This window comes from Haliaeetus albicilla, chromosome 20, assembly GCF_947461875.1.
Source record: "Haliaeetus albicilla chromosome 20, bHalAlb1.1, whole genome shotgun sequence".
Taxonomy (NCBI): Eukaryota; Metazoa; Chordata; class Aves; order Accipitriformes; family Accipitridae; genus Haliaeetus; species Haliaeetus albicilla.
The window spans coordinates 12,644,544-12,661,570 of record NC_091502.1 but is presented as its reverse complement, the minus strand read 5'-3'; the positions used below and the strand labels follow the sequence as shown (position 1 = coordinate 12,661,570).

Sequence of the window (17,027 nt, the reverse complement as noted above, 5' to 3'; positions counted from 1 at the left end):
ACTGAATTTCCTTAGAATTGATTCTAGGCAGGTGAAAAGTAACAATATTCTGAGTCTGGGAGTTTCTGAGGTGAGACTGAAGCTCTTCAAAATTCCAACATTGATGTATTTATTGGAATAGTTTTATATTGCTGGGCTGAGTTGTAGCATTCCTTGTGCTATGTGTTTATGTAAAAGGGAAAGCTTAGAAAAGAAGTAACCTTGTTTCTGGTCCTCATGGTCCAGTTTTCACTTTCTTCTACTTTCATCCGCTGATCTGCTGAGGGCTGATACAGCAACCAATCTTTGAACTGGTTTTCACAATATTAATCACATTTTCCTTCTCTCTGTCATATTTATAGGCTTTTGGACCAGAAAAGAAGTAAATAAATACTTAAAAATAAGAAAAAGGAAAAAGGAAGTGTTCATTAGAGGAACTAGCTCATTCTAAGGGCTCTGTTGCAATAGTTTGCAGCTACATATGCATGTTACATAGTGATCATAAAATCTGAGTGACTTAATACAAGTCCATATTTCCAGGCTTGTTTTCTAGCAGCTTTTTACGTTATAGAGCTGTAACATGCCTCATAGAGTTTTAAAAACACAGAATTAGTGTATAATGCTAAATTACTAGTGATAAGTTTTAGGTCTGGGGATGCTAAATTTTGGGAGTCACATTCAAGAACAAGTTCACACCCACACAGTTGTTTGTTTTATTACATCAGGGTCTAGTATAGGATTCTCACATTTGGGGTAGCAGCCTCAAAGGTGCAGGGGACTTACATGCTGAACTGCCCACTCGTAAGTACATAGGGAAATCTGATGTGCAGTGTCCCAGATGCCTTCCAGGTGCATCTCCAGAGAGACATGGGCCCTCATTTGTTTTGTGTGACGTCTCCCTGTTGTGTGTGGATGTCTTGGGTACCTGAGTCTTTGACATTAAGTAGTCAGCACTATGCATGTAAATGTAGATGACTGGATCTTGCCCCAGGTGTTTGACTTCTGAACAGCTAGTGCTTGATGCAGCTGTCTAAACGTAAGCATCAAGTGCTATTTGAAAGACCCTAGAATAAACTACCTGGCCCTCAGGTGCCTGTCCAGAGGGCATGACCTTACCATATATCCTGACTCATATCTACCAGCCCCATACAGGTGTTTTGGATACCCTCAGGCCTCTCATATGGCAACTGAATTTCTAAAGTTAGACAGGATGAACTTAACCTTCATGATCAAACCAGTTTCTAGCCTGATTTAAGAGAGCTCTATAGTCTACTTTGAAAGCAGTGTAGTTCAAAGACAGCCGAGTCAGCTTTAAACTGAATTGCTTGGGTGCCATTAAAAGTGTGAGTAGCTTGAAGCTTACTGTAGCTAAGGATTTACCCTGTTCCTATGGTCTGTGCTTCGTGCTGCTGCAAATCTAGGCTGTTCTTGAGGTGCTTTATCTAAACTTAGCTTGAATGTCAGTGATATGTTTCAGACAGAATAGACAAATTCACTCTCATGCATCTTTAACTTGCTGTCATGAAGAAAAATCTTGGTGAAGAATTTCTGGGATTGAACCCCATGCTTGCCACATCCTGTCTGCATTCATGAAATGCTCCTACTGCTATCTGTAGGGTAGAATGTCTATTGGCAAATCCACATGTATGTATCTGTTGTTGAGTCACTGAGAAGGGTTTCACAATCATCTCTAGACAGAGCTCCCAGAAGCAGTTCCTGCTGTTGGAGAGTATGAGATGTGAGCCCCAGTGAGCACCATTTGCTGTGGACTAATACATCTGAACATCTGCAGAACATGTTTTGTGTTGAATGCATGTCAGTAGCTATTGCTACCTGCCACAGGAAAAACTGTTTTCCTGGCTGTTACGAGCTCTCTTTTCAGTTTTCTTATGCTCCAGACAAGTTACTTATATTTTGAAAAAAAGATCTTTCTGCTCTCAACTGTTTAATAACGAAATTACTTTTTCTGAAAAAAAAGGTTGTTTATTTTATAGGGACTTTGTTACCTATTTAGAATCATAGAATCATTTCGGTTGGAAAGGACCCTTAAGATCATTGAGTCCAATTGTTAACCTAACACTGCCAAGTCCACCACTAAAACATGTCCCTAAGCACCACATCTACAGGTCTTTTAAATACCTCCAGGGGTGGTGACTCCACCACTTCCCTGGGCAGCCTGTTCCAATGCTTGACAACCCTTTTGGTGAAGAAATTTTCCCTAATATCCAATCTAAACCTCCCCTGGTGAAACTTGAGGCTATTTTCTCTTGTCCTATCACTTGTTACCTGGGAGAAGAGACTGACCCCCACCTCATTACAACCTCCTTTATTCATTGCAGTGATGGTCATCACCCCAGCAGTATGCCTCAGAGACTCAGCTTACACCATTAGCGAATATTGAACTCTGTCTTACCCCAACTCTGTTTTTAGCAATACTTGAGCTGTTGACATGTAGTGTCCAAAGGTAGCACAGGCTGGGCTATCTGGCCTGCGCTAACTGTAGCACATTGATACGTTCATTGTCAACCAACTCAAATTCATTGTCAAATCAATTCTAAAATACTGATGTCAGTACAAACTAACAACTCCACTTCTTATTAACATTTGTGGGTTCAAAGTGGGCCACTCCCTTCTTTGTTATGGTAGGTCTTACGCCAAAATAAACATAGAATAGAATAGAATAGAATAGAATAGAACAGAACAGAATAGTTCAGTTGGGAGGGACCTACAACAATCATCTAGTCCAACTGCCTGACCACTTCAGGGCTGACAAAAAGTTACAACATGTTATTAAAGGCATTGTCCAAATGTGTCTTAAACACTGACAGGCTTGGGGCATCGACCACCTCTCTAGGAAGCCTGTTCCAATGTTTGACCACCCTCTTGGTAAAGAAATGCTTCCTAATGTCCAGTCTGAACTTCCCCTGGCACAGCTTTGAACCATTCCCATGCGTCCTGTCGCTGGATCCCAGGCAGAAGAGATCAGCACCTCCCTCTCCACTTCCCCTTCTCAGGAAGCTGTAGAGAGCAATGAGGTCACCCCCTCAACCTCCTTTTCTCCACACTGGACAAACCCAGAGTCCTCAGCTGCTCCTCACAGAGCATGCCTTCCAACCCTTCCACCAGCTTTGTTGTTTTCCTTGGACCTCCTCTTGCTATTGACATACTTTAAAAAGCCTTTCTTGTTGTCTGACACAACACTAGTGAGTTTCAACTTTAGTTGAGCTTTGGTTTTCATGTCTTCTCCCTGCATATGTGAACCACACCTCTGTAGTCTTCCTGTGAAGCCTGACCTTGCTTCCAGAGATCATACAATTTCTTTTTCCTCTTGAGCTCCATGAGGAGTTCCTTGTTCAGCCAAGCTGGTCTTCTGCCCTGCTTACTTGACTTATGATGAAATGGAATTGCCTGTTCCCATGCTTTTAACAGGTGGTTCTTAAAAACTGACCTGCACTCATAGAATCCTAAGCCCCCAGAAGCAGATTCCCAGGGGACACTGCTAAGTAGCTTCCTAGGCAGCTTAAAGTTTGCTCTCTTGAAATCCAGGATAGCAATGCTGCTGCCCTTTTTTTCTCATTACACTGAAGATTTTAAACTCAACCATTTTGTGATCACTATGGCCAAGAAAGCCACCTACCATCACATCTCCCATCCTATATAGAAGGACTGTGAATATAGTCCTTCTATATTCACAAATAACAAGTCTAGGAGACTGTCTTTCCTAGTTGGCTCATTGAGTACTTGTGACAAGACATTATCTTCAACAAACTTCAGGAATTTCCGAGTCTTGCTTGTCACAGCAGTATGGTATTCCTATAAAGTCTATATTTGGGATTCAAATCTTTCCTGCTGGAGCTATAATTGTATGAGATTTTCAAGTCATTTTTCAGGATTCAGAAAGGTAATTTTTTACTTGTGCAATAAACATGTATACGAAGTTTCCCAACTGAAACCTCAAAGGTTTTGTGTGCTGTGGCTTTTTCAGCAGAAAACTGAAAAGATAGAGTTTAAATCTAACATGGAGAAAAATGCTAAACTAAATGCAGAATTATATCTTGTGGTTTGATATCATCTGATGATTTCATGGCTTGGATGTGGAGCTGATACGTTGCAGAGTCTTTGCTAAAGCAGCTGGACAGGAAATTTCATTCAGCTTCATCACAGAGAGAAATCAATAAAAATTCTATTTTTGGGAACAGACATTGTGCTTATATTAACTTCTTTACTTCCACAGAGGACAGACTGGCAGGATCAAGCCTGTTTGCTGTGTAGTTAAATAGACATTATTCACTTCCAGTGCTGCCTCTACTTTGCTACTGATTGCTCTGAACTCTTTATGAATACTTTTTGGATGGTCTTTTCCCATCTTTCTTTTCATCATAGCTTTGAAAAAGAAAAATTATTATAAATGGACCAGTGTTAATGCTAGTTTTTTCATACTTTTAAAAAATGTATTTGGAATGGCAAGACTTCTTCACTGCAATCAAAAAATGAGATCTAAATAGTGCCTTTGATAGAGAACTTCGAATACGTGATAACAGAAAGTGGGCAGAGGCAGCTCTTTTCAACCTATTGGTGGTGTATAAGGAGCAATAAGATAATGAACAACCCCTTCCTGCCTCTTTCTGCTGTCTCTCCCTCAGGAAAACATGCAACCCTTACACTTGCTCACTCCCAGTAGCCTTGCTGTGGCTAACTAACCTTTACTCCTCACCCATGCAATTGGTGTCAGACAATTTCACTTGGTTGTGCAGTTTACATAATATAGTCTGCATGGATGCAGTTAGACAGCCTCATACCTTAAAAAAATTGGACTACATAGGCCAGAAAAGGAAATGTTTGAAGACTTTGGTTAAATGTGCTAAGTTGAAAGTCTATAGAGAGCCACAGGAAACTGTTTGATTTTAAAAGAGAGCTATAGAAACTGCGAATAAGAAACGTCATTAGGTTTAGGATAATGGAAATTTTCCAAGACTGGTAGAAAAGGCTCATGAAAACCAACCCATGGTTGGTTTTCTCTAAGATTAGCATCCCACTGTCAAGTCAATAAAATGCAAAATCAAATTAAAAGCTTTCATGCTACTTTTAATGTTAGTCTTCAAGGAAAGTTGGATGCTCTCTATAGCAACTTTGCTAAGTACTATCTACAGTAGTACAGACAATTGGTTTAGTTCCATCCATATTTATTTTATTACCCATGCCTATGCCAAAAAATACATATGCTCTGTATTCACCAAGTCAAATGAATTTAATACATCCTATGAAGATTTTTATAGCTTTTCTGAATGTGGTTTCTTTAGAATGAATCAATGTGTTTGCTCAGTGGTTTGAACAGCTGTAATAATATTGCATTCACTCTGCATCCTTATTTCATTTGCTTAGTAAGCATGAGCTGATTTTAAGATAGGCAGGTCAGAATTTTCCAGAAAACTTTTCTTGTAAAAGTCGTGGATTGTATTTCTTTTTAGTAACTACATCTTTCTTAAATTTTCAGTTACCATTTTTTTCCCCATTTTATTAGGAAAAGCAAAGAAGGCAAAATTATTTAGACAGGTAAGAAAAAACCAATATGTTAGATAAGAGAGGTAAATAATCAAAATTGTCTATGAAGGCAAAGATGTGAAAATATTTCATTGTTTTTTCACTGATTCCTCTTATCATTTTACCAATTTTAAGCTAATTTTATTCTTTATTTCCTGAACTATTGTTAAGTATTTCAAATTGCACTTCTACTTAGATGGAGTTAGAAAGTTTTAAGGATGATTAATTCTATTTTAAATGCAGGTTTGATTAGACTGGCTTCTGGGCTGTGTATATTAGTCCCCAGTATCTTCCTGGAGAGACAACAAGCAATAGTGAGGGTGGAAAAGGCGCTCATGGTAAGAAGGGATCTACTACACATACCTAACACATTCTCTGCTGATTAAGGGCCTAGGACTTACGACATCTCTGTGACCTCTCTTGCTCTCTTCTTCTGGTGTGGTTTGGTGTTTACAGAAGATCTTTAGCTGAACAGTTTATTTCAGGACTGTTTTGTGTCTTGTACTATTTGCAAGAATATGAGATAAGTATTTTGTGGATCTTCTAAACATTGACACCTCTGAAACTGGACGAGCCAAGATTTGATGAACCATGCCTATACTTTGTGTTTAAGCATGGCATGAGAGTGTATCTCACTCTGCTTATGAAATTGGCAGCCTTGGGGAGGCTGGAGAAATGGCAGAGCAATCTCTGTTTGGCTTCAGGTCTGTTCAGTGGAGGCACCCTCTAAATTACTATCCAGAGATTAGAGTAAGTCACGGGTCCAGACTGAGTATAATGGGAGTCTTGCATGAAATACTCTTATGCAGCCATATGCGTTCTAGATGTCTACATTTTGTCAGACATAGCCCACGCTTCCAATGCTTTTAGTTTGTCTGCATTTCCTTAGTGAAAAATAAAATCTTTGTTTTCCTATAGATGTACAGTCCAAAAGGGTCAGATGGTAATGAATGCGTGTGTAATATTCATCACTCTCAAAGAAGAGCATCTCCTTTTCTTTCTTCAGGTAGTCCACTGCATCAATGTGCTGCACTTTTTTGAAAAACCCTAAGTCAGAGATGGTATAAGAGGGGCTCTGTGTTTGAAATCCTTGAGTTACCCAGTAATGAGGGCCTGAAAAAGGAAAGGTGTTATATAAAAATTGTCAGTTTCCTAGCAATTCTTGAATCTAAATTTGAAGGGAAAAGATGCCACTGCTATGATTCGGCACAAAAGAAAATAAAACTGCTACATGATGCAACCAGTGATGGTTTTCCATAGGATCTTATGCCATCAGCACAGACCAGGCTGAGCACTGGTCTTCCTATATATAGCGTTAGCATCTGACAGATGATATCTAAAGCCCTAAAAGGCTTTGGATGTGATTAAAGAAGTTTCACTTTCCTATGCAAATTAATAGAAAATAGTTCAAATGCTAAAACACCTCATTTAATGAATTGGGAAATTCTTCATCACTTGATGTCTTTAGATAAAGTCTGGACCCATTTCATTAACAAAGCACAAAATGTAAGGCCTCTTGGGTGGAAGATAAGAAATGCTGGAGAAGTTTGTGGTCTCTGTGTTGCAAAAGGTAAAATGAGATGATGGAGTAGATCCTTCTAGATGTAAATATTCCTGTGTCCCGATCCAATGTCGGGGAAGGCTTCAATATGATCCCAAGAGTGAGATTAAGACACAAACGAGGTCAAATGCCGTATACCCCAAAGAGCTTTTATTATCAAAAGTAGAAAATAGTAGCAATAGGATAGAATGGAAGAAAAGGCAGAAATCAAGCAAGCAGTCAGTATAGAGTTGCAAGGATAGTCACCACCACGGATCCAGTGGCATCCTGTTGGTCCTCAGTCTTCAATTCTTCAGTGATGGGTGCACATCACAGCTTGTCTCCACAGTTTTGTATAGGGCATAGTCTGATGATGCATGCACATACGTACTGTTCATGCACTGCAGGTTTCATCTACCACAGGACCTTCTCTTGATCAACGCCAGAAACCAGTACCCTATCTCAAAGACTACAGTTTCCATGACAATGGTATTTTCCACATTCCTGCATGTTTCCCCCAGCTCCAGCCTGTCCCCTCCCCTGGAGGCCTCAGTGGCCCGATAATCATCCTTATGGACAGAGGAGTGCCCTGCTTAAACAAGCCATCTCTGGGATAAGTGGCTCGAGGTACACAGTTCACAGTTCAGTCTCTCACAGCAAACAATCTTTGAGACAAAGGACTTGAGATAACAATTCAGTCTCTCACAGCTTGTAAATGGCTCCTTCGTTATTAACCCTTTTGGTACCCTAACCTTCACTTAGTGTTCAGTAGTGTTCACTTAAATTCAGTAAGTGTTCTCCTCTTCAGGAATAACTTTTCTATACAGAGCTAGAACTTCTGTGCAAGACATGCAGTCCTACCTCATATATAATTCTTCCTGTGACTCTTTAGGAAAATAGTATATTGTTATAAATTGGAAAAGTGTGGGCAATATGGCTAAAAAGTAACTTAGGAGAAGGCAGAGTTTGGTTTAATTTCCTGTTGTGATTGCTAAAGATAACCTTAAGTGTTGTATCTTTCTCCATCTCCAGCTGACTGATCCACACAAAAAGCCATTGAACTGATATTTAGCTTTAGAGATTCCCACTCTCAGTGTTGGATCTGTACTCTAGTGACCCAAACTAATGATCAAAGCTATGGACAGTTGTGTTCATCTTCCAAGAGACCAGTAGGCTTGAGAGCTTCTTCTTTGCTAAACAAATTTACTCTTTTTCTATTTCCCCCCACCCCCGATATAATTGATCTTTGAAAAAATAAACCAAACCCCTCTCAGGAACTTCATAAGCAGCAACAAGATTTAATATGAGCTGAGGAAAGGAAGGAATGGTCAGTGAGCCTCACAGTGTTGTCGATGGCCCTGCTTTGATGAATGGCACATGGCAGTGACTTCCTTGCCAGCTTCAATTTTGCGTTCCCTTCAAATGAAGAGATTAAAAAAACCTGTCAGAGTTGTAACACTGGGCTAGCAACAAGGAGAACACTAGTGTAGATCATGCCTGAGTCTTTGTCATACCATCAGAAGTAGGTTTTGATGTCAAGTGTGGATTAATCTGTCCTGAGTTTAGCTGTTTGCTTTAGAATGAAACAGCTCATTCCCCAAAAGTGTTTGTTTCTCTGCACTGGCACTAAGGATTAACTTTCATGTAATCACCTGTATAGTAGATATCTATGGTTAAGTGAAAGGGATGTCACCTGCTGATGTCCTGCCTATTCTTCACTATCTGCTGCTAGGATGATCTAGCCCAAGATTCTTCATGACAGATAGATAGTCTGGGGCAACACAAAGTTCAGGTCAAGAAAACATCCTCCTCCATGCTTGAATCTGAACATGTGATGCAAGTGGAACATATGTAAAAGATTGTTTTTACAAGACTTTCATCTGGCAGGCAGAAAACAAATTTATAGGGAATCTATCAAGAAGAGGCTGTAGAAAATCTGCACTAAATTTACTGCAACAAGGACTACTGCCTTGGTCATAGTAAACCCACAGCTACCTTGATGAAGGCTGTGTGGAGTGAGAGGAGGAGCAGAAGAGAGTCAAAGGGCTACAGATTTGCTGAGTGCAGCTTGCCCACGTGCAACTACCACACACACAGCATCTCTGCAGTATGTTGGCTGGATCCTCCTCAAAGTTATATAAATATATGCACACACACATATATATATACATGTGCTCTTGTGTGCATGTGTGTGTGTCTAAAAAGATTCTGTGCAATTTTACTGGGCCAGCTGTCCAAGGTAATCTTGTGTCTGTTCATCCTACCACTAGACAAATGTGTTTCCCATGTGTTTTAAATGAGCAGTAGCAGTCTCCAAAGGATATCCTGCTTTATAATTTCTTCCCCTTTTTTATTGTGGTGTTGTGGCTGCCTATAAGCCACTGTTATGTTGCCTCTTGTGAAATGGCTGCAGCAGGTGCAACTCTGATTCAAATTCTTGTCAAAGTCATCTAAATTCTCTTGTCAGACTGCCAGGCATAATATTAAATGGGAACTAACTAACTGGGCATAAAATTGAAAGGAAGGAGACTAGGTGGGAAGAGCAGAAAGCATTTTGCCTTGTGGACCTCACTGGAAGCTGCTGCACTGGCATCTGTGAGCCTGGAGTTTGAGAGAGACGAATAGATGCTCAGGCTGTGGCTGGTATTAGTAAAATTTGTGGTACCAAAAAAACATTCCCAGGCACTAGATCTCAATCCTCTGTACTGCTAAATTGCTAGAGTGGCTCTTGGGTGGTTTCATTTCGGACCAACCTTCTGAATGGTTCCCAGGCCCTATTCAGAACATGTCATGGGTCAGGGGCGTTTCCAATAACCAGCTTGGGTGTAGCCAACCTATCTCAGAGATTAAGAGAGTTTAATAGTATGGGCATGAGCTGCTTCATACTTGTTGGCATGTCAGAGAATGGTCCCAATTGTATTTTATTTCCTGCTACAGTTGTAGCCTTAGGCTTTAGGCTCCATCTGAAATGCCATCTTACACTTTTCAGTTTTATAGCCTCATCATATCAGTCCTATGATTTCTCTTTGATCTAGTCATATTGGTTATATCTACAGCTGGAGATCAGTCCCCAGCACTGATTAATGCATTAGTCCAGCTACAATCATGTTACCTCTGGTCTGTCAGGGGGTTTTGCAAGTGGTATCTCCTCAGAATGAGAGACTAAGTGGTAATAAAAAACTTAAAAAAAAAATTCCTGCCACAGATCTAGAAGATGACTCACAGGCCACAGAGGAAATGGCAACCAATTTATGAAATCTGGGGCATTTTTCAGTTCCTCATGAAAAATGAAATTTACATAAATTACATTTCATTTTAGGAAGCTTTCTTTGTTTTCCAGAGTATTTTGCTGACAGTCATTTTTGGCAAAGTGCTATTAAGGCACAAGTCCAGTGAAATCCTGCATGACTCCCTACCAGCTCATGGTAGGCTGGGGTGAAGTGTGGCTGCAGTATATGGGATTTCAGTGGACTGTTGCTCCAAAATGGTACAAACATTCTGACTGGTTTAAGTCTGGAAAGCTCAAGGGAAACAGTGATTGCCACAGCTTTAAGCAGAATGCTGATTGATTGTTATCTGAAAGAACTTTAAATTTTTTGCAGAAGAGGTTCTCGGTCCCCTTGGTCCCTGGTTTCACAGCTGCTGAAGTGGCAGGCCAGCAAAGAGGGAGGTGTCCCAGCTCAGCAGAAGAATTAGGGTTTGGGATTTCTGCTGTAAACTTGGGCTGAAATGGACCCAAGCAATCATTTGCCACCCTCTTCTAAGTGATAATTTGATTGATGCTCTCACAGAAAGGGTGTGCATCCATCTTCACCCTCCCAAGCTGCTGAAGTGTCTGCTCAGGAGGTAACAAGTCCGAGTCAAACTGTGTCCTTGATTTCAAAGGAATCCTTGTAATGAGGAATGATCACCTGTCCCAGAGATGAAATATCATTATGTCTCAGAGTGGTTTTTTAGTCGAGGTATTGTAATCCTTTAAAGGCAGAGTCTTCCCCCAGGTATAAGGGAATTTATGACTGACTTCAGTGCAGTCGTGATTTAACCTCTTTGGAAGAAAAAAAGTGTTCATCTCCTTTATCACAGCTGGACAACAGAGTCTTAAGAAAACATACAGTTTTCATCTCTTCCAAAAGCTTATTGCCAACAAACCCCTCAGGTTTCAGCTATTCCAAAATGAAACTATACAAAACATTGAGAAACTGTACAAAACAAAGAAACTGTGCAAAACATCTAGATACATTTCTTTAGTCAGGACTAGTGCATTGGATGACAGAGGGAGTGTAAACCTTACCCTTCTCTGAAGAAGAGAATTACTTTTCCCAGCACTGTAACAGCATCAAAAGAGGCAGAAACTGCCTGCAATTCCTTTCATTTCATGTTAAGTAGATTGTCCTTTAAGAGTTATACAGAATGTTCCATACAATGCTTGTATCACTTTCACATTGTCCTTTGGCAAACAAAATCCAAATGAAGACTGGTATTTTTAAGTAGGATACATGAAAGCAGATGGATCAGTTGGATGGCTGAGGCCCAGAGCACGTCCAAATTCATGGACAGCAACAGTGAATAAATTAAATCCTAAATTATTAAAACCAACCCACAGGTATTTCCATTATGGGCAGATGATTGTATTTCTTACCATCTGAGGGTTAGACATCAGGTTTCTGAGTTTACACTGGTTTTCAGAAAAGGTAAAATTTTTCTATATCTCAGAAGACCAAATTTGGTGAACATTTGCAGAAACTTGGAGGAGATAGTAACAATCTGTGCAAGTGGTGATATTTGTGTCCTTGGGAATGCATTCATTTGGGTCAGTGATCTATGGCTGGAGTTGGACCTATCTGGTAAACTGAAGGAGAAATAGTGTGAGATTTGGCTCCTAGATTATTTAGATGAGACAATCTATATGGATGCTGAAATTAGGCAGATGAGAGCTGAGCTCTGGGGCAGATTAGAAAAAAGATAGTCCAGAACACTGAAGATCCTGAGGTTTGGCAGAGAGGACTTGCAGGCAGCAGCTTGTCAGATGCCTTGGACATCTTGGTTGTTGTTTTGACTAGAGACCAAGTGACATGGTAATAGAAGACACTAGTCTTAAGTTTGCCTTGTAAAGAAGGATTTTATAGAGCGTGGTTGGACAAACAGCAGGCATTGAACAGGATGTCCCATGGCAGTAGATTTCAGTGGCACTATCAAGCAAACCGACCCACACAGGACTGAGATGATTGAGAGGATATGCTCTCAAAAAACCTATTATGAAGCAGTGGAATATCCAGAAAAAAAGGATTTGCAATATTTTACAGGGTTTTATGGTTGGACCTTTGACTTCTAACTAAGGGTCAGGGTTGTTTTCCTTATTAGCTCCCAAAAGAAAGATTACTAAAACCTGGATGTGCTATCAGAGCACCCTGAAGGGGAAAGGATTGCGTGAGACCCAGATGGATGACAGACAACCTATCAGGTGGGAGCAAAACCTGATGATATAAACAAGAAAGCAGGGTCGGGCATGTCATGCTTATCCCCATGAGTGTGGCAAGCCATCAAAGTGCAAAGAGCAATCACTGACTATTGCTGTACTAATAAAATAAATAGGCCTGGAACCACTCTTATCTAAAATTATCTTTCAAAACAGGGCAGGTACATGCAGACTGCTTTTTGAGGAAATTATTTGAATTGTACTGTCTCCCAAATCATGTCCAAATGCTAGTTTGTCAAGGACAAAGCTGTGCCAGGGACAAAGTTAATGATTTAATAGCATAGATTATTACTTCTCTGACACTGCTTAATTTACTCTATTGAAGACAAGGAACCAGTATGTCCCACAGACATTTCAGGATTTTTCTCCTCAATACTACAAGCTGATAAATGTTCCAGCACTGATCTTGCAAAGCTCTTCAGGATGGGCTTAGCATTAAAACCACATGAACAATCACTCATATTAGGGTGATACAGCCTCCTGTCACACAACAGGGAAACAGTTCTCCAGTGGCTCCTTAGCAAAGCACAACAATAAGCAACATAATGGGTTTCATTATGTTGCTTTATGTTTCATTATGTTACACAACTTATATACATGTGTTGATCCTCAGTGGCCAGCAGTAAAAACTGTGGATTGTGTTATTTTATTAAATTATTGTCACAGATAATGATGGATCAAATTTTGTTCTCCCACCTCCTGGTACACAATGATAGGTCAGAAATAACTCTTTCAGGATTTACTGAGTTAGTCCAGTTTTGAAAGAGTGACATTAGATCCTTTTCTTTATACTTGTTTCAATGAGTTTTCTTGGGATTAAGGTTTATCAGTCTGTTCATGTAGTATCCACTTTCCAAACTGACCTCAAATTTATCCCCTAATAAAGGATTTCACGTTTCATACTTCCACATTTTGAACTGTTCTAACATCCCACATTGTTATGCTGTTTCTCCTCAGGTAGCTCAGGAATAGACTGGTTTCTGGATGTAAATTTCAAGGATTGTTTCATAGCAAGTCCTTGAATCTGCAAAATTTGTAAGCTATTTCCATGTACCGTTTGTTCCCATGGTCCACTTCTCTGCACTGTCAAAATGATTGTCCCCTACCAGTCCTTCACTGGGGCAAAAGCATGTGCCAGGGTCCCATGTGGGCCATCAAAGGGATAAGAGCCATGGTGATGTACCAAATAATAGCAGAAGAAAGAAAAAGAAACCCCCACTACACAGGGTTTCAGAAACTCTATCCTTAATGAATACTGAGGCACTGCTTTCTTGAAAGGAAATATAACCAAGCATCAGCCTAGGAAGCAGATAATGAGAGAAGGTGCCTTTTCACAGCTGTGACCATGAACAGCAACTGAAAGACTTCAGTGAAAAGGAATCATTTAGACACTTTTGGGAAGGAAATTGAGGATCAGATTTAGAAAAGAGGTCATATCTTCAGTAGTGCAAAGACAATGATTCATGCCCACTTAGAGCATTCAGCTGAAGGGATAAGGCTGTGCAGTGCCATGAAATAGTGTTACAGCATGGTTCTGATGCAATTTAAAGTCCCTTTCTCATCCCAAGTAATTAACTTATGATTTCAATGTGTTATGCATTCTGTCCCATGGCTTTGCCTCTGTAGTTAGGAAGGGATAAGTCTGACATCAGCTTTGGTTTTAGTATCATTCACTGTGACCAAAATTCATTTGCAGCATTCCACTTTACACAAGGTACCAGGAGAGAATGAAGCTCTCTGAAGCACTTTTTTTTTTTTTTCTATAGACATTGATAGAGCAACCAGATTAAACCAGTGTAATCACAAAATACAGAGCTTGTCCTGTATGCTGATGAAAGTGGGAAGCTTTTTTGTTCTGTTCTACACAGAACGTTGCCTTTTCCCCATCCCTCCCCTTTCTAGCTCTTGTCCTGGGAAGTTGTGACCATGATGACAGAGGAGCAGGATTCACAGTCCAAGGCTGGTCCTTCTGTTGGGTACCAGGATGTGGTCCAGGGCTGTCTTCCTAGCTCTGATCTTTGCAAAAGGTCCCTTAACCTGCCATGGAGAGTATTCAACCCCATGACATGACATAGAGGACGTACCAAGTCTCCTTTTCTTTACAGTGTCCAGTTTGCCAGCTTCCTTGTAGGTAAACATAGCATGATATTTCATCATCAAGCCCCATAGTTAGTGTAATCTAGCCATGAGCATGGGGCTGAAAGGCAAGGCCACTGAGTCAACTGAGTTGTAAATATAGGTAAGTCTATACTGACTGAAGGAACTAGACCTGATAAATTATTTTCTTTATATGATTTTAATTTGCATTGGGTAAGCTCTGTGTTTCAATTTGCTATGCATTATTTAGTGTTAGCATTGTGGTAATGCTGAAGAGTTCCTGTAATGAATCAGGGCCCATCTTGAAAGATGGTTTAAAAACAGTGTAAAAGCCCAGAAGAGGAAGGTGGCTTCAGGAGCTTTCCTGTATTCTTGTGTGTCAAAACAGTGCGATTCTTCCTAGAAGACCAGTAATTTAATACTGCCAAAAGCTAAAGATCAGTAAAGTTACCTTTTTCTCCGGCTATTCCCCTTACCCCGTGCAATGCTTTATTCTAATTCAGCTGTTAACGAGATTCAGGCATTTGTGGGGACCGGTGGGGCCCTTTCATAATCTGACATCTAGTGGCAGCTTTGTGTAATAGTAACGAGATAAAAAAGCTGGAGAATGTCAGAAATATACCATGGGAAAATTTTAGCCATTAACATATCATGACATTTCATTTTGTGATAGCCAACCTATCTTTTTAAATTTGCAGTCTTCTTAATGTAATGCAATGCACTTAGTGGTGCAGTAACAAGTTTGTCCTTCTCACTGAAACAGCCCAAGAATTGCTCATTTGAACTTGCATTGTGCTCTTTTATAATACAGTCTTCCCTTAATTCTAAGTACTAGTAATTTCTGGAAAAATCATAGAGACTTATTACAAAGTCCTCACTGACTTTATAACAGAGATAAAAGATTTGAAATACAAATAGGAGACAACACTGATAAAAATTAAAAGATGTTAATGGTGCTTTTAAATCATCCAAGCGATGCCTACTAATTTTCAAAGCCAGAAAACCCACAACTCATGCCCTGTGCATTCATGTATTCTTTTCCCATTTGGGCTCTCCTGGAAAGAGCTGGTAGTTTGCTATGTCAGGAACACCACACCATGGTCTCTGAGTCATGCTCATAGTGCTATTGTCCACATTCCTGGTCACCTAAACACCTAGGAATGCCTGCATGTCTCTAAGATTCCTTGTCATGCAGCTGCTGTCGTCTCCACAGCCTGATGCCTTCCCTTTCATGTGTAATACTCAACAAGGTACTCCCAAAATCCAGAAAAAATCAAGCAAATATTGCTCATTTACTTTTCAATGTTTTGATTGACATAAATGGAATATTTTCCACAATTTGTATTGTATGAAATGCTGATTAAAAAAATAATGTAGCTGAACATATGGTTAGTAGAAAAGTCTGGCAATGAAAACTGGGCACTTATTAGGATAAAAAGAGTATAGTTTATTTATACTGAAATTAGGTCTTCTGCTGAAATAAGGTTCAATTCAGAATGAAAGGAAATTGTAATTTTGGAGTTTTCTATGTTAACAAACATTCAGGTTTTGACAAGCATAGTTTATTTGCATGAGCTATCTCTAAGGCAAATAGAAAGTTGGCAAAGAAGTCTAAACAATAACTTCATTCTAGTCTGTAGAGTGATTACTATTTTGTAGATGATTACTGCTCAGCTTTTCTATTTCAAATACACAGATCTGAAGAGGTAGAAGGGAATTGATGTGTATCTGTAGAATTGTTTAAGAAAAAGGCAAGGAGATAGCAGAGATTACACGGAAAAAACATGTGACATATCTGAGAATAGCTGGACCACAACATGAGCACATCCTTGATGATAAGCAGTCCTATAGACATCTTTCTTTAGATGCCTAAGTCTGATCTAAAGACTGAGGCAAGGTAGCCCCAAGAATGATTCACCTTATCCTAAGACAGGCATCCTGTGAAAAGCAGTTTCATCTAGGATGATCAGATGAATCATCATCCGGAAGAACCTATCTCTTTCAATCATCTGTGAAAAAAGTCTATGCTTGCGTAATCCCAGAAGTTGTTGGTTGTTTGGGGTTTTTTTTAATTATTATCCATTAATTTGCCAACATGCAGGCATCTAGTGCTTTTTGAGGTTTCTTAGAGTAGCTTGCCTGGCTGTCAGCTGCAGTTCTGGAAAGTTGTGGGTCTTCTGAAGACTTTGGGCCCTGCATCATATCTGCCAGGTATATACAGATATCTTGGATACCCTGTAGTCAGTGGCACTAAATACTTGCACTTGGGCAACTTAATTAGTTGCCCCAGATTTAAGTTAGATGAATCTGCTGTGCATCTCGCTGCAGCTCAGCTTTCTTCTACTTAGACAGCTTGTGCAGTTATGATCTTCAATAAGGAGGTTGGCGGCACGA

At 39.9% G+C, this 17,027-nt stretch overlaps 1 protein-coding gene across 1 annotated transcript; it reads right to left on the bottom strand.

The window, feature by feature from the left end:
- Positions 1-244: 244 nt before the first annotated feature.
- Positions 245-15,866, bottom strand: LOC104314249 (matrix metalloproteinase-20-like). The gene is given in 8 exon segments (XM_069807882.1): positions 245-370; positions 4,262-4,362; positions 6,445-6,633; positions 8,326-8,397; positions 11,468-11,638; positions 13,591-13,653; positions 13,656-13,806; positions 15,669-15,866. Coding segments are annotated over 8 exon segments (1,071 nt in total).
- Positions 15,867-17,027: the final 1,161 nt, after the last annotated feature.